Source organism: Rhopalosiphum padi, chromosome 4, assembly GCF_020882245.1.
Source record: "Rhopalosiphum padi isolate XX-2018 chromosome 4, ASM2088224v1, whole genome shotgun sequence".
Lineage (NCBI taxonomy): Eukaryota > Metazoa > Arthropoda > Insecta > Hemiptera > Aphididae > Rhopalosiphum > Rhopalosiphum padi.
The window spans coordinates 9,000,992-9,020,630 of record NC_083600.1 but is presented as its reverse complement, the minus strand read 5'-3'; the positions used below and the strand labels follow the sequence as shown (position 1 = coordinate 9,020,630).

At 29.8% G+C, this 19,639-nt stretch overlaps 1 protein-coding gene across 1 annotated transcript in view; it reads right to left on the bottom strand.

The window, feature by feature from the left end:
• The window catches only part of LOC132929403 (uncharacterized), an 83,644-nt gene extending 69,153 nt beyond the window's left edge, over window positions 1-14,491 (bottom strand). The window contains 1 exon segment of the mRNA XM_060994737.1: window positions 13,489-14,491. Coding sequence (XP_060850720.1) covers window positions 13,489-13,871 — 383 coding nt within the window. The 5' untranslated portion in view covers window positions 13,872-14,491.
• Between the last annotated feature and the right edge of the window lie 5,148 nt (window positions 14,492-19,639).

Below are 19,639 nucleotides of genomic sequence, written 5' to 3'. Positions count from 1 at the left end.
TAAAATACATAAATCTAGGCGTGGGTTTCCACATGCGAATACCAAACGAAAATGCAACAACTTCGTTCTAGCAGTTTCCTCTATCATGATAAAAATCTTACCGCTGCAATCTGCTCGCCCCTTGGACATTTTAGTGGTGCACACATACGCAATAATACAAATATTTTTATAATATGATTATAATCACTTATGAACTGGTCGATTAATCTTTAGCACGCATGCCGCTTCATAATGGAACGTAATAATATAATATGCTCAATGATAGGTATATTATACTACTTACACAAGTAAGTTTATACAGGGTGATTTATCTTGCACTACTCTAACATATAGACTTCTATGCCATTTAAGTAGTTCCTATTATGTCATTGTGGTAATTATAGATACAAACTTCTTCTTTCGAATGAAAACCGACCATTGGTATTATATATTATTAAACAAAATATTATTATTTTAATTGTTTAATTGACTAAAATATAATTCAAACGAGTAATCTCTAAGTTATTAAAATGTATATATTAAGGATAACACTTAGTCCTAAAAAAAATATTATTATACAACAATGTATACAATACATATAATATCTATTTAATCTAGTACTAATTAAATTCAGACAATAGGTATTTACAATTTTAAAAAATTAGTATTAATAATAACTACCTATAATTTCTAAACAGATTACCACCGTGACCCATATATTTTACAAACTTATTCATTACTCAGATATATGATCCGAAGTGCACAACATTAAGTAACACAAATTTAAAAAAAGTTATATCTGCTTAACAATGAAAAAAGGGCAATTCTTATTTAAAAAATAGAAGCTGGCGAATAGCCATGAACACTCCTACTTAAAAATTAAAATAAATCTAAGTATTTAAAAATATAGTCAAAAAAATCTAAATTTTAATAAATTTGTGAATAAAAAAAACATGAGGGTAGATATGCTTGACAATCATCCTGTATGTGGTCATAATAACACTATCGCAAACCCTGATGACCGTCTACACACGCCTTCGGTTAAATCCTGATCAGGTCGTACATCGCACATGTATACTTAGATGGGTGGGCGATATTCACGGAGCTGGGTGTTCGGGCGGCGCAAGGACGAAAAGTGGATTTCATTTTTCTTATTTTTTTACGCTCGTCCTTGGCGTTATCGCCATCGTCGCCGTCGTCAGCGTGCAAGCATGTCGCCGCGGCGAACCTTTCTACGCGGGACCCGGCAAAGTGAACACCACCGCAGCCAATATAATATTATGATATTGTACAGATATATTACAGCAACACCGGCGGTCGTTATGCGATATCATACTATTAATAATTATTATAATTATTACGAGTTTCTGATCGTCGTTGCTGACGCTTGACACGGTTGCGACGGCGGTACAGATAATAACAGTATAATAATAATAATTATCATTGTTATTAACCGATCGATTGTATTTGAAAAACGAAATAATAATGATAATATGTAACAATAAAACGCGAGCGGTTACCACGCGCGCGCCGCGTTGCACGACAATCGTGTACGACTATAAAGCCTGGCGCAAAAGAGGCGGAACAACCCTGCCGGGAACACGCGCCACGCCAATTCAATCGATGCAGGTGCAGGATTTCACGAAACGCGATCGATCGTAAATCATAAAAGTATAATAAATACATACACATACGCACATATATACGGAGTGATCCATTTGATGTAAAACACTCGCTGATTTAGAAAACACTAACGTTATTAAAAATGTTTGTTTTACATAATTTTAAATCGTTAGAAAACACCATTTTTTTTTTTTTTAATTATATTTTTACTATTTTTATCGTTATTATTTACTCTTGAATGACAACAGATATTTTAAATTTCATATAATATCGTCATGGTAGAATGTTATTCGGAGTATTTCAATATATTAAAAACAAATTTTGAACAAGTAGCTAATTAGTTAGGTATAGGTTAGATGAACAGAGTAATAGGCCAACATAAACGAGGAATCAAAAATGCATGTAGTTAAGAAAAAATAAAAATTGTTACAATAAAAAATACGTGTTTTACTTATATAAAAAATATTTTCAAAAACGTTAATAGTTTTATAAATAATGAATATACTTCGTTAAATAGATCACCCGGTATATTATATAAACTATCCCTTCTTGTGAGTGCATAAATCATGAGTTTACGTGTATGATGGAATCGGCACGCGCAACGCTACACATATTATAATATACCTACTTGTCGGTACCTACCTATGTGCATATCGTAATAACTTTATCTCGACCCGCGTCGATCTTTTTAATGTTGTTTAGTGTATAATAATATAGTATATACTATATTATATTATAGTAAAAATAGTGTTACGAATTTTTAAGACCATGTTACGTAACATAACGCCACAACATTTGCAGATATGTAAGTATACATACCAATTCATAAATATATTCCTATTATATAAATTGTATATTATCGTCCAACGATGATCGTCTCCCATTAACTTTTGCACGCTGTACACAAATTTATTATAACATGGAGCGTGTAGAAAAAATTTGTGAAATCGCATGAAAATGTATATAATTCAAATTAAAATATTAATATTAATTGTAGAGACTTGGTTAAAAATTCAAAACGACTTTAAAAAATCGGTCAATCCGAATCTTGACCTGCTGCTATAAAAAAAAAGGAATTTTTAGTGCGAATGCGTACATTAAAAGGACTAAACATTTGAAAATCGTAATAAAATGCATAGTACCATTCACAGAAATTAGTAGCGTAAAGGTACTGTTTCTCTGCAGCGTCAAAGAGTGGAACAGCACAGCTTTTCATGACGCTGCGTCTAGACGCTTACTATGTCCAGACCGGCAGTGGAAGCTAGACGCCACGTCTGGACGCTGCAAGAAAACCGTACCTTAATATGATAAAATACGGCGTGAGCAATATCAATGTCTAAGATTTGTTAATAACTGCCAAAAAATAACAGGTCATGACTTGTGGTCGATAAGCAATAAGCAATGACAAACATAAGGATTGGTGGTGGCATTACTCAATCGCCGTTAAAAACAAATATTAAATATGCATTTCGTAAGTATTACCTTTAAAATGTAAATCACACTGTATTATATAGGTGTTATCCAACTATGCCCATATGCATAGGTACGCTAATATGACACGGATGGTATTTGTTCGACTACCAACGGCTACGGACGGCTAATGCAGCTGAATGCGTCTAAAAGGCTATAAACTACCGATTTTATTATTGTTATTAATTTATTATCAACAACACCACTGTACATATATGTATATATTAATCATGTGTACAGAGTATAGCTAGTATACGCGCGCCGCGAATCACCGGCGGCAGGTCGTATCGCATCGATTAAAATAATAATTATTATTATTGTTATTGCATCGCATTGCGGCACCTTTGAATTAAAACTGTTTAGTCTTATCGTAACCGTAAGGAAATCTCGAACAGTGACATTGCGGCTGTGTATACGCCCATTTCACCGTGAGGTCACAACTAGTGCGAGGTGTTATAAATACGAGAAAACTAATTTTTCACACTGCGTAATTTCTATCTGCCAGGTGAGAATTTATTTTAACCACCAATTTGTTAACTACATAATCGTTATAATATACTATTATTGAAGAGAAAAAAAAATAAAACTATAATAATGAGATACAACTGGTATAATTAATCATACGTGTATGACCCATATTGATTTGTTTATGCGATAAGCTGCAATGTCAGTGATGATATTTTACACGTTTGTTCGTATTACTATGTTTTTATCATAACTCTTGGTTGAAAACATGGTGGAATAATTAGATACTCCGCGTATACATTACATTAAATAAATTTGAAAAATATGAAAATTACAATAAACATAATCTATCATTTATTTCATTAGCAACTAATTTATATTAAATGTATCTCCTGTGTAGATATTACAACGTGTATGAGAACTGTATGAATAAATTAAGACACTCACTCATATAAAGCAATACCTATGTAAAACTTTTATAAGATTATTAGTTATTACAAAGTGAATAATTATTTTAATAATAAATATATTCCAATTTTATCGGTGTATTACTCGTGTAACCACGACACCATATAATAAACGTATTTTTTCCTTACTTAAAAAATTCGATGCAAATTCTAAGCATTTACATTAACTTTTCCACATGGTTCTAATATCCTTAAAGCTATATGACGCGCATGACGTGTGTATACTGTATTGTACAAAGATTCCTTCAATGTTTAAATATATTATTCAAAATATTAATGGTGTAAAATGTAAATGGTAATAGCAAAAACACATACAAATATACTTACATCTAATCAAAAATAATGTTCGTATAAAAATAAGTGTATAATCTATAATGTAATCAATCGACTAATGATAAACTCGGAATCCCGTTAATATTGTATATTATCTTCAAAATAAACGGAATCTAAGAACGCTGAGCCTTTAAAATTTAAAAGCTGATTAAAAAACCTTCATCTGAAATAGTATTATCTTGCACAAAATTTAAATAAAATATTACGTCACACACATTTTGCCATGATTTAAAATAAGTATTCAATATTAAAAACAAATTGAACCATCATCATTACTACCATCGTAAATTACGAAAAAGTTTCTTAAAATTTATAACATATTCAGCATTATTCAACATAGTATTAAAATTAAAAAACAAAATAGCAGATTTTTATTACAGCTTGTTAATTTAATTTTAATTTTAAAAGGCTGTTAAATTATTATAATATTGTTTCAACAGTATAATATACAAACATACGTCATAAAAATATATTTATTTTTTTGCCTTAATAATTTTATAATTTTTTTATCAATCATGAATTAGCTTTTTTTCACAAAAATGTTTACTTCCGTAAAATATTTGCTTTGATATTTTTATAAAATTTCCAACCTTCGTGGACCTGTGGACCTAACGGTTGTAGAATGTAATTTATTATTATAACTATATTATAGGTTATAGACACATTATAACATTAAAAAAAAAAAAAATAGCTGACTTCGGTTTATAATAACAATAATTGTCGGTCACCTACTCACCTACAAACGGTCGTGTCCGATAGATATTTATCAGTTATCCTAGAAAGTGTTTGGCTATAGATTGTATTGTTATTATCGGTGGACATAAATATACTGTATATTGGATATACCTAATATTATAGGTATTGTACGACCCACCATAGCTTTATACATAGCCATACAGGCCAATAATATTATGATTTGTTATTATTATTTTTATTTTCGCTGATTTTCATTGTTTAATAGGTATAACAAGCGATAATTCATAAAACGAATATAATATAAATCATTAAAATACATTTCTACTGTCGGACACAACGAGCACGTCACGAAATCATTGCGAAACACTGATCCCGTCGTAATAATCTCATTATTACCGCTGAACGAGGTTAATAATAATTTACAGTTTCGCGGGCGCAAGCATTACAGCAATGGACAGTGGAAAAGTTATAATTGTTTTCGTATTTTTTTCATTCCCCCTGTTTTAAAGAAGGTTCATTGCGTCACGACGATAACATTATCATAATATTAATGTGCCTGTATCACAGTGATTTATACGACGAATTTTCGTCGTCGTGTTTTCGTGTATGACGTTAGCTCTAACTTCACATTACGATATATGCACAGTTTACAATTTACTCAGCCAAAAGTAAATATCACAACCTAAACACATTAGTCAATATCAACGGCCGTACGTTTAGAATAATATGATTTGTCTCCGCGGCAGTGACCATATTAGCACGTCACCTTTCTGTTTTGTTGACCTTGGTATAATATTCGAATACAATATCCTATCGTGTAATATTATTCAAACGAGTTTTTTTTTTATTATTATTATTACTATTTACTCATCTCGTCCGTCCTTAGTATTTGTGTGCATCTTCTCGCATTGTTATTCTATGCAAAACATGACATATGAATGTGTGTGTGTGTGTATATATATATATATATATATATACTTTTTTTCCCAGTGACCGTCCTAATATAACCATTTCATACTTCGGTCACGTACATTGACACTCTCTATTTTTTCATTTATACTGTCCCCGCAATATTATAATAGTGCATTTTACGAGTACAATATAATATCATATACTTTATTTGGATACAGGATACTATTATATAGAAAGCGACCATTTGCTGTAATAAACTTTACGATGGTTTATTGTTAAATTATCTAACCAAAAAGTAAATATACTAACATTTAATGTATACTTGGTCGTTACAAAAACATAAAAGTATCACTAATTTACAAACGTATAGTAGGTATAAAATAATAAATTATTTAAAAACTAAAAGACACAAAGGTACACAGAATTATAATGATATAATTATGATTAATATATTATTATCTAGTCCTGTGTGTTCATATAATAATATAAAATATATTTTTATTTTAACATGGTTTTATTTTATGCCTAACTTCTAAAACCTTACTCTTTAGATGAACGCTACGAAATAATTTTGTCTATAAAAATTTTAATTAATTTGTTGAATTGATTAATTTTTAACTTGAACCGGTGACGGAACTTCGTGGAATAAAAATTATCGTTTGATTTGATATATTTTTTTATTTTTTTTAACATAGATAAATGTACTTTCCATTTTACTGTTATCAGTTATTGTGCAGGCTTAATGTTTATTGTGTTTGTTTGTCGTAAATAATAATAGCTCAGTATTATGTGTATTGCATGATGATGTATGCTAAATTCAATATATCGGTCATTATAATGTGTGAGGTCATTAAGACGAGGAACAGGAAGATAATATAATACTATATATTATTTTCTTCTAACACTTCTATCATTTCTAGAACTGCGAGTATTGCACACCATTAGGTATTAATGGGTAACGACATTCAGTTGTGTACACACAAAGCAACCGTCCACCCCTTCTACTGAAAAAAAATTTCAGTTTGATTAATTGTACTTTAAAAACTCACGATTGAGATCTGATTACTACTGCTGCAGACTACATAGGACAATATTACCTAATGGGTGTCTGACGCATAATGGTATGATTTTTATTTCCCATTCTCTCCCTCCCATAGATTGGTTCGTATTTAAAATTATTCAAGTATAACTGACCCGACAGAATAAGTAACGTATTTGCAGATAAAAGACAAATAGGTCGCAGGATACAAGTGCGAGGAGTGTCATAACGAAAAAAGTGGCAACGCCCCCATAACTCATCTATGATTAGTGGCTAACACGTCAGTTTCGAAGAATATCGTACGTAATCATTTACCTATAAAAGCAAATAAAAAAGTTCACAATATGAGTAAAACAAAATTACAATATCAATTGATTTGAAATTTAAAAATACTTTTGAGCCCTTGTGGTTTTTTTTTATTCATTCGTTAAATGTAATATATTTTTAAATTTAGATATAAGATTTTTTTTTTATATCCAATTCATAAAAGTGTAGTTACAAAACTTTAAGTACCAAATTATGTAAGGTTATTTTAAGGTCTATTTAAAATGTTATTTTTAAGATAATAATCAACAATTATACACAACTGTCAACTATATACCTACTAAAATTAATATTATTTAATTGGAAATACATTTTGTCAATCAATTATTGCAATAGATGTATACACGATACTGTGTATATTTTCTATAAGAACTAATAACAGTTACCTGTAATGTCGTTGTAATTTTGTTTTATTTTTTTATCGAAAATCCAAGGTTCTCCTCTTTTTATCGTCCTCGACAAATAATTTTACTTCCCCAATGATTGATTATAAGAAGTTGTAATGTAAACTATTTTTTTTTTATAGGTAGGTAGTTATAGTTATTAGATCTGGGTCATTGATGTAAATAAATACGTTTTGATAATTGAACCTAAATCTAGTTTTGATAGCTATATTATATAACTATAACCTTTTCAATCATTCGAGAAATTGCAATGTCCAATCATACATATTATTTTTCTTACCTAAACAAAATGTAACTTTAAAAATATATATTGGCATTATCGCATAAAATAAAATTAAAACAACTGCGAAATTAGGAAATATACACGTAGCTATTATATCAATGTAAAATATCATAATATATAGGATGTATCTGAATGTATCTTATTTCTGTTGCAAAATTAAACCAAAATATAATAATAATGTACATAATATAGTAAGCAATAAGCATTAAGCATATTATATATAATATTTTTCAAATAATTTTTCGTCAATCTGTCAGAGCGACAGGTATACCGTTTAGACACTAATTATATTTCTATAATATACGTTATTCAATGGATAATGTTTTTACTTAGTGACATCAATAATTTCCTCTTCAAAATTATTTTAATACCTCATACGATTTCTAGTCGTTTTGCAGCTGAATCTGTCAATAAATTATTATAAACCATTACAAGATAAAAAAAAAAATTCTGATCGCACAATTCTACATATCAATCGTACCATAATGTAATAATAATATTATACATATTATTATGAATACTCGTATAATAATGATATTATATTATAAACATGTTACGCATTCAACAGTCCGTTACACACTTCGATAATAAATAAATATATATATATATGTATGCCACACACTTCGAAACCTAAATCTATATAATATGTATAAAATATAAATATATTACCCGATAAAGGTATACGCACAGCCTTACGGTGTGAACGATATTACATTATGTAAGCCAGTCGGTATATCTATAATGATAATAATATCTATTACCGCGTGTGCGCTATTAATCGGCACTCTTCCCGAGCGCGCCATCGGGTCTCTCTTTTGATCGCCGAGGTGACTTGTCAAACAACTACACCGAGAAATATTACAATATCAAAGTCGATTAAAACTAGACGCGCGCTGCCCGGTACACACGCCAGTATTCGATGTTCGTACATACATATATTATCGTTATTTATACAACATATTATGTTACTCTATATTATCGTCGTTACAACCCAGTACTAATAATACTCATACTCCTGCAGTGTATAATGTTATTATAAATGTACAAACACAGTCAGGTTGCGATTAAAGACTTAGCGTGCGCAACGCGTAGCAATATGGATCAAGGCGAAAGGGCCGGAATGGAACGTATTTTACGTATTTCGTACGCCATAATACTATTATATACTATTAGCCGGTATATGGGGGGCACACCGCGAGCGCATTCAATATAATTTATATTTATAATATTATATAATATTATAATACAGCTTCGTCTCTGTCGCGCGTGGATTCAAGCCGCCGTTGTGATTTATTATGTTTTAATAACGACCCGACGTAAAACACGGTTCTCCGATGACCCGGTTGAACCCGTGCCAACGGTGTGCGCGTAGCGCGTTATATGTACCGTCGAAGAGCATGTGTTTTGCAAAAACTGGACAGACAGGTAGACGCCAACAGCAATGCCGACGCCGCCGCCGTCGCGTTACGAATGTTACGATTCCCGCCACCGCGCACTCTTCGATCGTCAATATCAGGTACCCCGTCGTCGTCATCGTCTACCGGTATACCTACATCGTATTATTATTATATTTGTATCATGATGAACTGCGATATACATAATAATATGATATCGTATTAATTTCACGATGTCATAACCGTTTATAAACAGTCACATACATTTTTCCGGTTTCCCCATAATATTTTTTATTCAATATATAATATTAAAACAGTATAGTATGTATCGCTGTCGGGACTTTACGCTGGCTCGCTACTTTGTTTTAGAACCGCGCTCTTAAATAGTAATACGGGTACCTATAGTCTGCTCTTGCACAACACGCACGCACCGAGCGCCGCAACAAATGGTCGGAATTCCAACGAGATTCCGGTCGAAAAACGTAACCTAACCCGTAATTAATTTGCCCGATTTAATAATTATAATCTATAATAGGTACTCTTGTATATGCTCTACATAGAAAGTAAAATTTGCTAGTTTTAAATTTGCTACGAAATTTTACACCTATACACTATAGTTACAATAAATGATACGATTTTCAAAGTTTTTAATTCATTATATAAAAACCAATAAATAAAAGTTAGTCGACACTCCGTTTAAAGGGGAGAGTCGAAAGAAATATTTAGGTTCAATAAATAATTCAGCAAATGTAAAAATTTGTGTAGGATACAAGATATCCATTTGTTTTTATTTATTACTAAATTAATATTTGAGGAGGCCCAGTTAATCTAGAAATCGGCATTTGGTTAATACAATTTTCTAATTTATCACTTGGCTTTCACCAACAATCGGGCTAATGTAATAAAAATAAAATTAAAATGTACGTATTACATGTGTATCATCTTGTTTTACCATTTTCTCATTCACCATATAATACACGGCAACCGGTTAAACTGGTCGTAGAGAGAGGTTAGATACATTTAAAAAAAAAATTTTGGAAAAATGACTAATGACCCAGCAGCTGAGGTATCAAAACGAGACGTAATTTATTAAATTTGTATCATTAAAAATTTTTTTTGTTATTATATATTATAATTTATATTAAATATGCATATTTCATATTTTTTAGAACTTGAGAAAATTAATATTTTATTGTATTGCGTGTTGGCCACACATAAAATTTTTAATACAATATATTTAGTTTGATAATGATTTCAGCCTATATAAATAGGTAAATATGTTTAATAGTTCAAATAATTAAAATAATTTAATAATGTCTATTTATTAATTACTATTATTGGTTACCTATAACTGGTTATATATCGTGTATTATATCACACTTAGAATCAAAGAGCATGGTGTTCGTTTTTTACATTCCATATACGGAAATAATTGTATGTGTACTTGCTACTATAGTAAAAGAGAAATAATAGAATAATACAGCAAACATTTCTTCTCTGGGCATAAGTCACAGTAAATAGTTAAAATCTAAAATTAAAAATATTTTCTCGGGATATTATGAATTATATTTAAAAAAAAAAATAACATTTGTGAAAATATCTACAATTCATCAAACAAAACCTTCATAAATATACCTAACAACTCTATAAATGGATTTCTTATAGAGCCAATAATGATTTTTCATACATCCATGTGAATAACAAAAGAGAGCCAAACTGTTGATTTAAAAGTTCAGTTGACGTTAGATAATTAAGGAAATGATTCGTGCCCGGTGGGCGTACTTTAATTAACACAGGTGGCATTTAAAACTAGAAGGGAACAATGATCAACAAGCTAATAGTGAAAGGTTAAATATATTTAATTTTTAAAAGTGTTTTTGAAACAGATTTTCGAAATCATAAACGTATTCGTTGGGTTTGACAAATTGTTAATAGCTTCTACATAACCATGCGGTTACCATCATTTCATAACAAATTAAACAATATATATGTACATATTATGTTGGTATATAGGTGATTATGATACTTAAATTCACGTGCGTATTTGTATATATATTGTATTGTAAATACACGGATTCGAATAGTTTATTTAAATAATATTTTTACTCTGATTTATATTCTAGTCATATATGATTGTATTACTTAAAATCCAAATTTTAAAATTCCAAATACCTAATCTATTGATACTTACACATTGCGCTAAAATAACAAACAAACAAAAATCGTCTTTAAAAGTTATTTACAGAACTATTATTACAGATTATTGGGTCCAGACAATTATTAAACCTACAGTGAAATAGTGTTTAGACTAATCGGACGTTTAAAAAAACAAATCCCTAGGCAATTCTAGTGAAATAAATAAAAAAATCATGGGTTTTGCGCCGACGACGAATGTCCTACGTCTTTTGCTTGAAGGTTCTAAAATGACCGCTGGCTCGTTACCCAACGAAACGATGAAACCTGCGACCATATGGCTTTGCACGATTCATTAAAATATTCTATAGAATGGATCGGCTATTATATTAATACGTCACTTAATAGTATAATACACAATTACCGCGTGCCACATAAATATCTGTTTTCGGAAACCAGTTGAATTAAGGGATTACGCCACTACACCATTGTGATTATAGACAAATGTGTATTATGTTTAAAAGGTTAGATCGATTTTCGGTTCTTATATCCATGAACGTATTATGTTATATTAACGCCTTATGTACGACTATACACTCCGGCCGGTAATATAAATTCTACATTATGTTACCATTATATACACACTAATAATTACTATAGTATTCTTTTAAAAATGAAAAAACGAGTAATGTATTTAACGTTAATATTTACTCGTGTAATATTTCTTTTTATGGTTTAAATATATATATCGTCAGAACATGTAAATAATATTTTAATATTTATTATAACGTAGTGTACTAGTTTTAAAACAAAAACACAAGTGACACTAAAAAAAAAATTTAAAAATAATTAATAAAATGAATATACTTAGGTAATATATATATATAATTATAAACAGGGCGTTTCATCATTATACGTTATTAGTCAATAAATATTTAAACTAAACCTTGTAGTTTAGAGTATAAAGTTGTCAAATATCAACAAAAACTTTGATTTTTAAAAAGCTTATTGGCTTAGTTAGTTCAACTTTATTGATTCGATATTAATAATAAATTCACTGCGTCAGACATAAAACTCCGAAACAGGATAAATTTTAAATCCAAAAAAATATCATATACTTTCATTTATTTTTGAATTTTGTTTTGATAATAAAAAAAAAAAAATAACTTTTAACATAATAATAAAAAATATTTAAAAAATGTATAGACATTTTTTGTATTGTATATAATAAAATAACAAAAACAACATTATATTCTAAATCCCTATTATTTGTTATTTATAAAAATGGATATAATAATATATACTTTCCAATGAAATTTAAATATATCTATGTATTTATCAACGACTTATTAGTTATTAGTTAATTATCAAATTATGATTTATGAATATAATATGTTAAACGGTCCTACTTTAAACCTAACGTCAATATTACATTAAACATTTAATATAACCTACAATGATTTTATTTTAATTTTATGAACTGCATAGTATAATAATATGTCTTTGGTAATTGTGAGAATAGTGTAAAAGAACATCGAAGAAAACTTCATTTTTATGTGGTTTATTTAAAAAATATCTAAATTCAACAATAATATATTTATAATCTGAGAACCTACGTATTCAAACAGGAAGCTGAAGACATCATTCGAATATCGTAACTTTTACGCCTCTATTACATGCGCTACGCCAATGTAGTAACAATATACGAGTAGGTATAATATATATTATCCACAGTGCACAACAATATTATAGAACACAAGAATAATGACGTTTAGTCTATGCTCGGGAATATTTTCGTATAGTATAATAATTCAGGACTCTTATAGTCTTATCCTAAATATTTTTTTTTTATCACACATACTTTTGAGAGGGTGCGTTTTGCGCGCGTTAAAGTCTCCAACCGCCACTTAACAGACGGCTGTCGCACAGTAAACACTATATAATTACAATAGCATGCCTGACTCACCTGGCTCTAAGTCGTTCGGATCTCGTTTGATTCCGGGAGGCGGTGTGGTTGGAAGCCGAACTGCTGGTTGAAAACGATGTAAACCCGGCGGCAGCAGCCGCTGCAGCGTTGGCAGCCGACGCCACAGCCGCGGTGGACGTGGACGTGGTGGTCGTTGTGGTTGTCATCGTCGGCAACGACGCCACCGACGCCGGAAAGACGACTCCGCCGGCTAAAGTTCTATTGGTAGTCGAGCCGCCGGCAACTACACCACCGGATCGTACGTGCACGGTCACCGGTAGCGGACCGGAAGTGCGAACCGCCCTGTAACCAGACGCGGCCGGAACGACAGTCAGCAACGAACATGCGACTGTCAACAGCAATGCCGACGTCATCGCGTTCATCGTCGTCGTCGGTAGTGTTTGTGATGGTAGTGATGGAGTTGCAAGGACTGTTGGTGGCGATCACCGAGGGTCCTAGGCGGATGCGTCGCCTGACGCATACATGTTAAAAAAAAACCACGCGAAAAAAAGCAAACCGATTATTTCCCGGGCGACGAATACGAAAAAATTATTTTATTTTAAAAACCGAATACAGGCGGAAAAAACTCAAATTCCCGCTGACCGAGGAAAACGACGACGACGCGCGAATCGAACAACAATCACGAAAAACGAACGAAACTCAAAAAATTCCAAAAACCGAATTTTTATTTTATTTATTGTTAGTACTCTGCCTAGGTATAATAGTTTATAATAATATTTTATTCGCAGTTAAATTATTTTATATAGCACTATATACGTTATCGGCGCACGATAACACGCGGCGGCGGATCGATGATAAGTGGCCGGTGTGCGTTTGTTCGCGAGCGTGCAGTGTTATTGGTGTATGAGTGTGTGTGTGTATGTGTGTGTACTTGCGATGTGTACGTGCGTGTGTGTGTTTTTGCGTGCATGTGGATATATATTGTGTATGACGATTGTCCGGCGCGCGACTGACGGGTGCCCTCACGCGCGGACCGCACGCACACACGCGCCCGGGCCGCCGACTATAAGCGCGCCGCCAGTGGATACGGTTTTACTTTCACTGTGCGTCAAATATTATCATGGTGGTGTGTACACCTCCGCCGTCGCGCACGCACAGATCAACCGATCGCGTATAACGTTATTATATTATATTATTATATCGGTTGGGTTTGGCATTTTTTTGCCAATAATATAATATATAATACACGCGCACTTTGTATATATTACTTACATATAATAATCGTCCGTTGCGATTTTATTTTATATAACTATATTCATAGCTTATCCTGCTCGGCATTAAATTAAATTCATGTGGATTTTGCCACTTCTTAAATGCCATTAAATGTCAACTGAACGGATTTTTAACACAGTTATTATTGAGTATATTTTTGAACAAACATAAAACATTCAAGTCGAAATTATGTCCAATCATATATTAGGTAACTCTTTTAATTTTTCTAACCAATAGCAGAAATATACATTATACATTTAAATTTAAACGATAGTTTTCGTGATTCAACTATATATCTGTATGATCAACGTTTATATGATGAAAAGTAATCACTTATTACTAATAAGTAGATAAGTAATTAAAAGTAGCCTATGACACTATTATATGGATCTTGCTCAATCTATTGACAGCAGTCAACAATGTTATGAAAATTGGTAGAAAACTGTCTATATTTTTAATAAGATTTATCCGTTTTAAGTCTTTGATTTTACATAGTATATGTTACATTTTTTAATTATAGCTAATCCTGCTCTGCATTGCCTATGAGTTATGACAAATTAAATTATGCTAATAATTTTACCCTGTCTTAATCTCCGTTTAATTAATTTTAATTTTAATCTACGAATAACGAATACAATTTAAATAACCCACACCAAAAATATGACTGTTCAAAAACTTGAGATAATAAAAATAAATATAAATATTTATTCCTCCGTATGATGGTATCCGAACTCAAGTGCTTCGAAAAATTAAAACATTTCAATCAAAACCCTCTAATCTCAAACGTCACTTTTTATGATACAAATCACATAAGTACTACATACATATCTGGATCTCCATATGAAAACTGTAAAAGACACGACCATCCGCCTATACCGTCATTTCCACTGCTCAACCACATCAATCAATATATAATATATACACCGTACGCTCCTAGACGCTCATTACCTACAGAAACATTAATTATAGGTAAGATAGCTTACATAAAGGTATTTTATATTACGTATGCTTGAGTCGTATGCTATAAGTATAAATATAAGCGCAAATACGCAATAATAATGTAAGTAATAGTTTCCAAGTATATTATAATACAGGGTAAACATTATTTTTCAACTTTTCATACAGTGCGCGATTTTAGTACTTATTACAACACTATTATTTCTTTACCCCTGATAAATAATGTTTTAAAAAAATATATTATGTATTAGTAATACTAAAATGGATACGATAGAATGAATAAAGTACTAAAGAGCACAAATATAAATATAAATATATAATAATATAATAAATTTATTTCCATCAATAGACAATACAATATAGTAATATTAGCATAAGCTTAATTTTAAAATTGATGGATCTCCTCAAAAGTCGATGGCTGTGCTAGAGGAGAGATATGGATAATGTTTTCGTTTTTAAAAATTATTATTATGCTCTATAAATTTATAATGTATTTATACACGAAAATACGTCCCTCATTTTATATATAAAGGTTGTAAATTTTAAGAATTTCAATAAATAGTCTTATATTCATATTCATATATTTAAATTGTAATTGTTTTACACATTATTTTTTTTAAACTTATATATCAAATATTGCTTTCAATGGCTGTTACAACTCACAACCATCTATGAATTACACGTTTAAGATCTTACTAATTGAATCTAAAAGTTATTTGTTGAATATTGTTGCATTTATACTCAACACAAACGTAAATAGACAATATATTATGAGTATGTAAAACGGGAGACAACTATAAAACAATTTAACCAAACCTAATATTAATTTTGAATTATAAATATTTTAATAACAAAATAAATAGATATGATCACAAAAAATTTAATTTCGTTCATTCACGTGCATGAGAGTGCAATATTTCCACGTCTTTTAATAGGGTTATATTTTACTATCTATTAAATTATATAAAATCATACTATAATAATATCAATAATCAATGAAACATAGCTGAAGATTCTCACTATCTTCCTTAAATTATGTACCACAAAGCTGAGATATAAATTTCACCGTGGATATTTTATTTTTCTAGTATCTCAAATAATATAAATATTAAAAATTATTTTTAAAGGCTATACATATTATTTAATGAATTAAAATTCTAGAACCATGTTTTTTTGTAGTACTAATTAATTACAACTGCGGTTATATATGTTTATTTTTACAATTTTATTGCTGTAATTATTTCCCTATACCTATTTCTAACCACAAAATATATTTTATTATTAATTATATTACAAGTTATACTATATAAAAACGTAATAATGAACAACATTAAAATTGCATACTCAAAACGCCGTTTTATTAAATAGTTCACGTATGTACAATAATGTACGTTACACAGAACACTCCAAGACCATAACAATAATAAAAAAAGTGTTGTACATTTTGGGCAATGATATATAACTAAAAGATATTTATAAAACACCGTAATACATTTATTTGTATATTTATAAGACATGTCTTGAACTTAACTTATATTGGAATATACAACGATACAAACAATTTTAAAACGAGATTTTAATGAAAAATAATAAAGGTCTTAGGAACTTAAATATTGTCAGTAATGTTACAAAATATAACAATATAATAATATTAACATTATATTTTAACCACCTCTGTAGGGACGAAGGAATTGGCACTTTTTTCATGATAAAAACGTTGGTATTATATTTCAGTTTCGTGATGACAATATCAATATTATTAAATATTTTCTCTAGAGAGACTCGAAAGTTTCATGTCAATTTTTTGAAAACCCAAACTACTATAGATGTTATCTTTTGGTTCCTTATATGTTTCGATACATTCAAATTACTTATATGGAAACTCAGTTAATATAACAACTTACAATTCACATATTACACAAACTGAAAATAGATAAATACGAATTTGTAAATAAAATTATTCATTAACAGCAAATTCATACTCCAAGAACGTGATACAATTTCAAACTTAACCTGACAGCTTACATCCACAATTTTCACCCCCAATCATCAACTCACTATTTCAATTAAATTTTCAACAAACTGCTTACTATACCTTTAGTCTAACACTCGATAAAAAATATTTCAATGTACATAAATACAATTTAAAAAAATTCACATTTGCCTTAACCTACTTTGTCTTATACTGAAATCAAAAATTAGCTTAACTATAATAAAACGCTAATATAAAAGTCCGTAATCAAGTCTGTCTGCTCACAGAAACAAAGATCCAAATATGGGGATTTGCAAAACCTTCGAACGTCAGACCACTACAACAAACCTTTCAAGCCAATAAGGCTTATTATACCGGTAATTCATAATAGAAACAATAATAATTTTCTATGCATAACGACATTCACTTACTAACGTGTGAAAAAAATTACTAATCTGTATAGTATCGTTTAATTGGATCATCTATAAAGTATAGACTAAATGTTATAGAAAGTTAACTAGATATTAAAGTTCGTAATTTTTTGGTGAATATTTGCAAGTAATTTATCAGTTAAGTTTACAAACATAATATGTCAAAACTCTAAAAAGTTAATTTCAAACAAATAATAAAATATAATAGTGTAATACACGCATGATATTACAATCGTGAAATCAATTATAATTGAAATACTGTATTTGTTTTTTACTCTGCACAATATGTCACCTATCAAATTTATTTTTAAAATATATGATTAAAAAAATTATTGGTAAATAGTTATTTTAATCCAACAAAATCGCTTTGTCGTTCATATGAACTATATAGTTAACTAACCAAGTAAAACAATCAATTCCTATGCTATTATAACTTATACTTTGGATGTTAAATCATAGATAATATTGCATAGTATAAAAACTTATAAAATATAAGTATAGGTGTACACTACCGAAATAAAATACTAATTCCTCAAGCGTATTTTAATTTTCAAACACGATAATTATTAATAGGACTATTGATAAAAGAATAATTAAAATTTGTTAATTGTAGATTTTCAATGAACAGTCTGAATATTTAATTCAATAACTTGAATAACTATAATGTAATATGTATTATATATACGTATACTAAGTAGAGCTAATTAAAAAAATAAATGTCTGGATATATAGATTTAAAAATATCGTGAAAATAGTATTTCCTAGACCACACAGCAAATTGAGTCAGATATTCTTTCGGTGAGTGAAAAGAAAGCGGATGCCCGGAGGACACTATCGTCAAGTCAATCTCCATCAATTAAAGTAATTTGTATATCGTATTCTTATAACGCATAATGTACAGGTGCGCGTGCACGTTATTATATTATTGCAAAAAATAAATGTGTTATAAAATCGCAAAGCAGCGTAAGGATCACCGCAATGGTATTAAAGATACTAAGGTTATGAATACATGATCGAATTTGAAACTCATGGTCTATCATTATCACAATCACAATATTATATTTCCTTTAAGCAGGACTTTCTATATCGAACCTATAAACAATAATAATATTCCAAATATAGTTACGACATATTATTATGTACTACGTAGGTATTTTGGATTACTGATCAAATGGCCCGGATCTGCGGGCGAAATTTCACACGTCGAGATTCATATATAGGTACTATTCAATAATATGAATAATACGATATAAAATGTTTGAAAATGAATCTTTTATTTAAATTTACATAAGTGAAACTGTCACTATAATTAAATAATGATAATATAATAATACTATTACTTTAAACATTCGCCTACTTGACATTACATTTAAGCTCAACTTTTTAAGATTTTATAACTATTACAACAACAAAAACTAATAGAGATTATACAATGAAAATAAATTTAATATGCCATTGTCCATTTATCTATTACGTAATCATATTTTAATATTCAACTTAACTATATAACAAATAAATATTACATTTCATAAATGTGTCCATTGTAAGTGGTCATTTT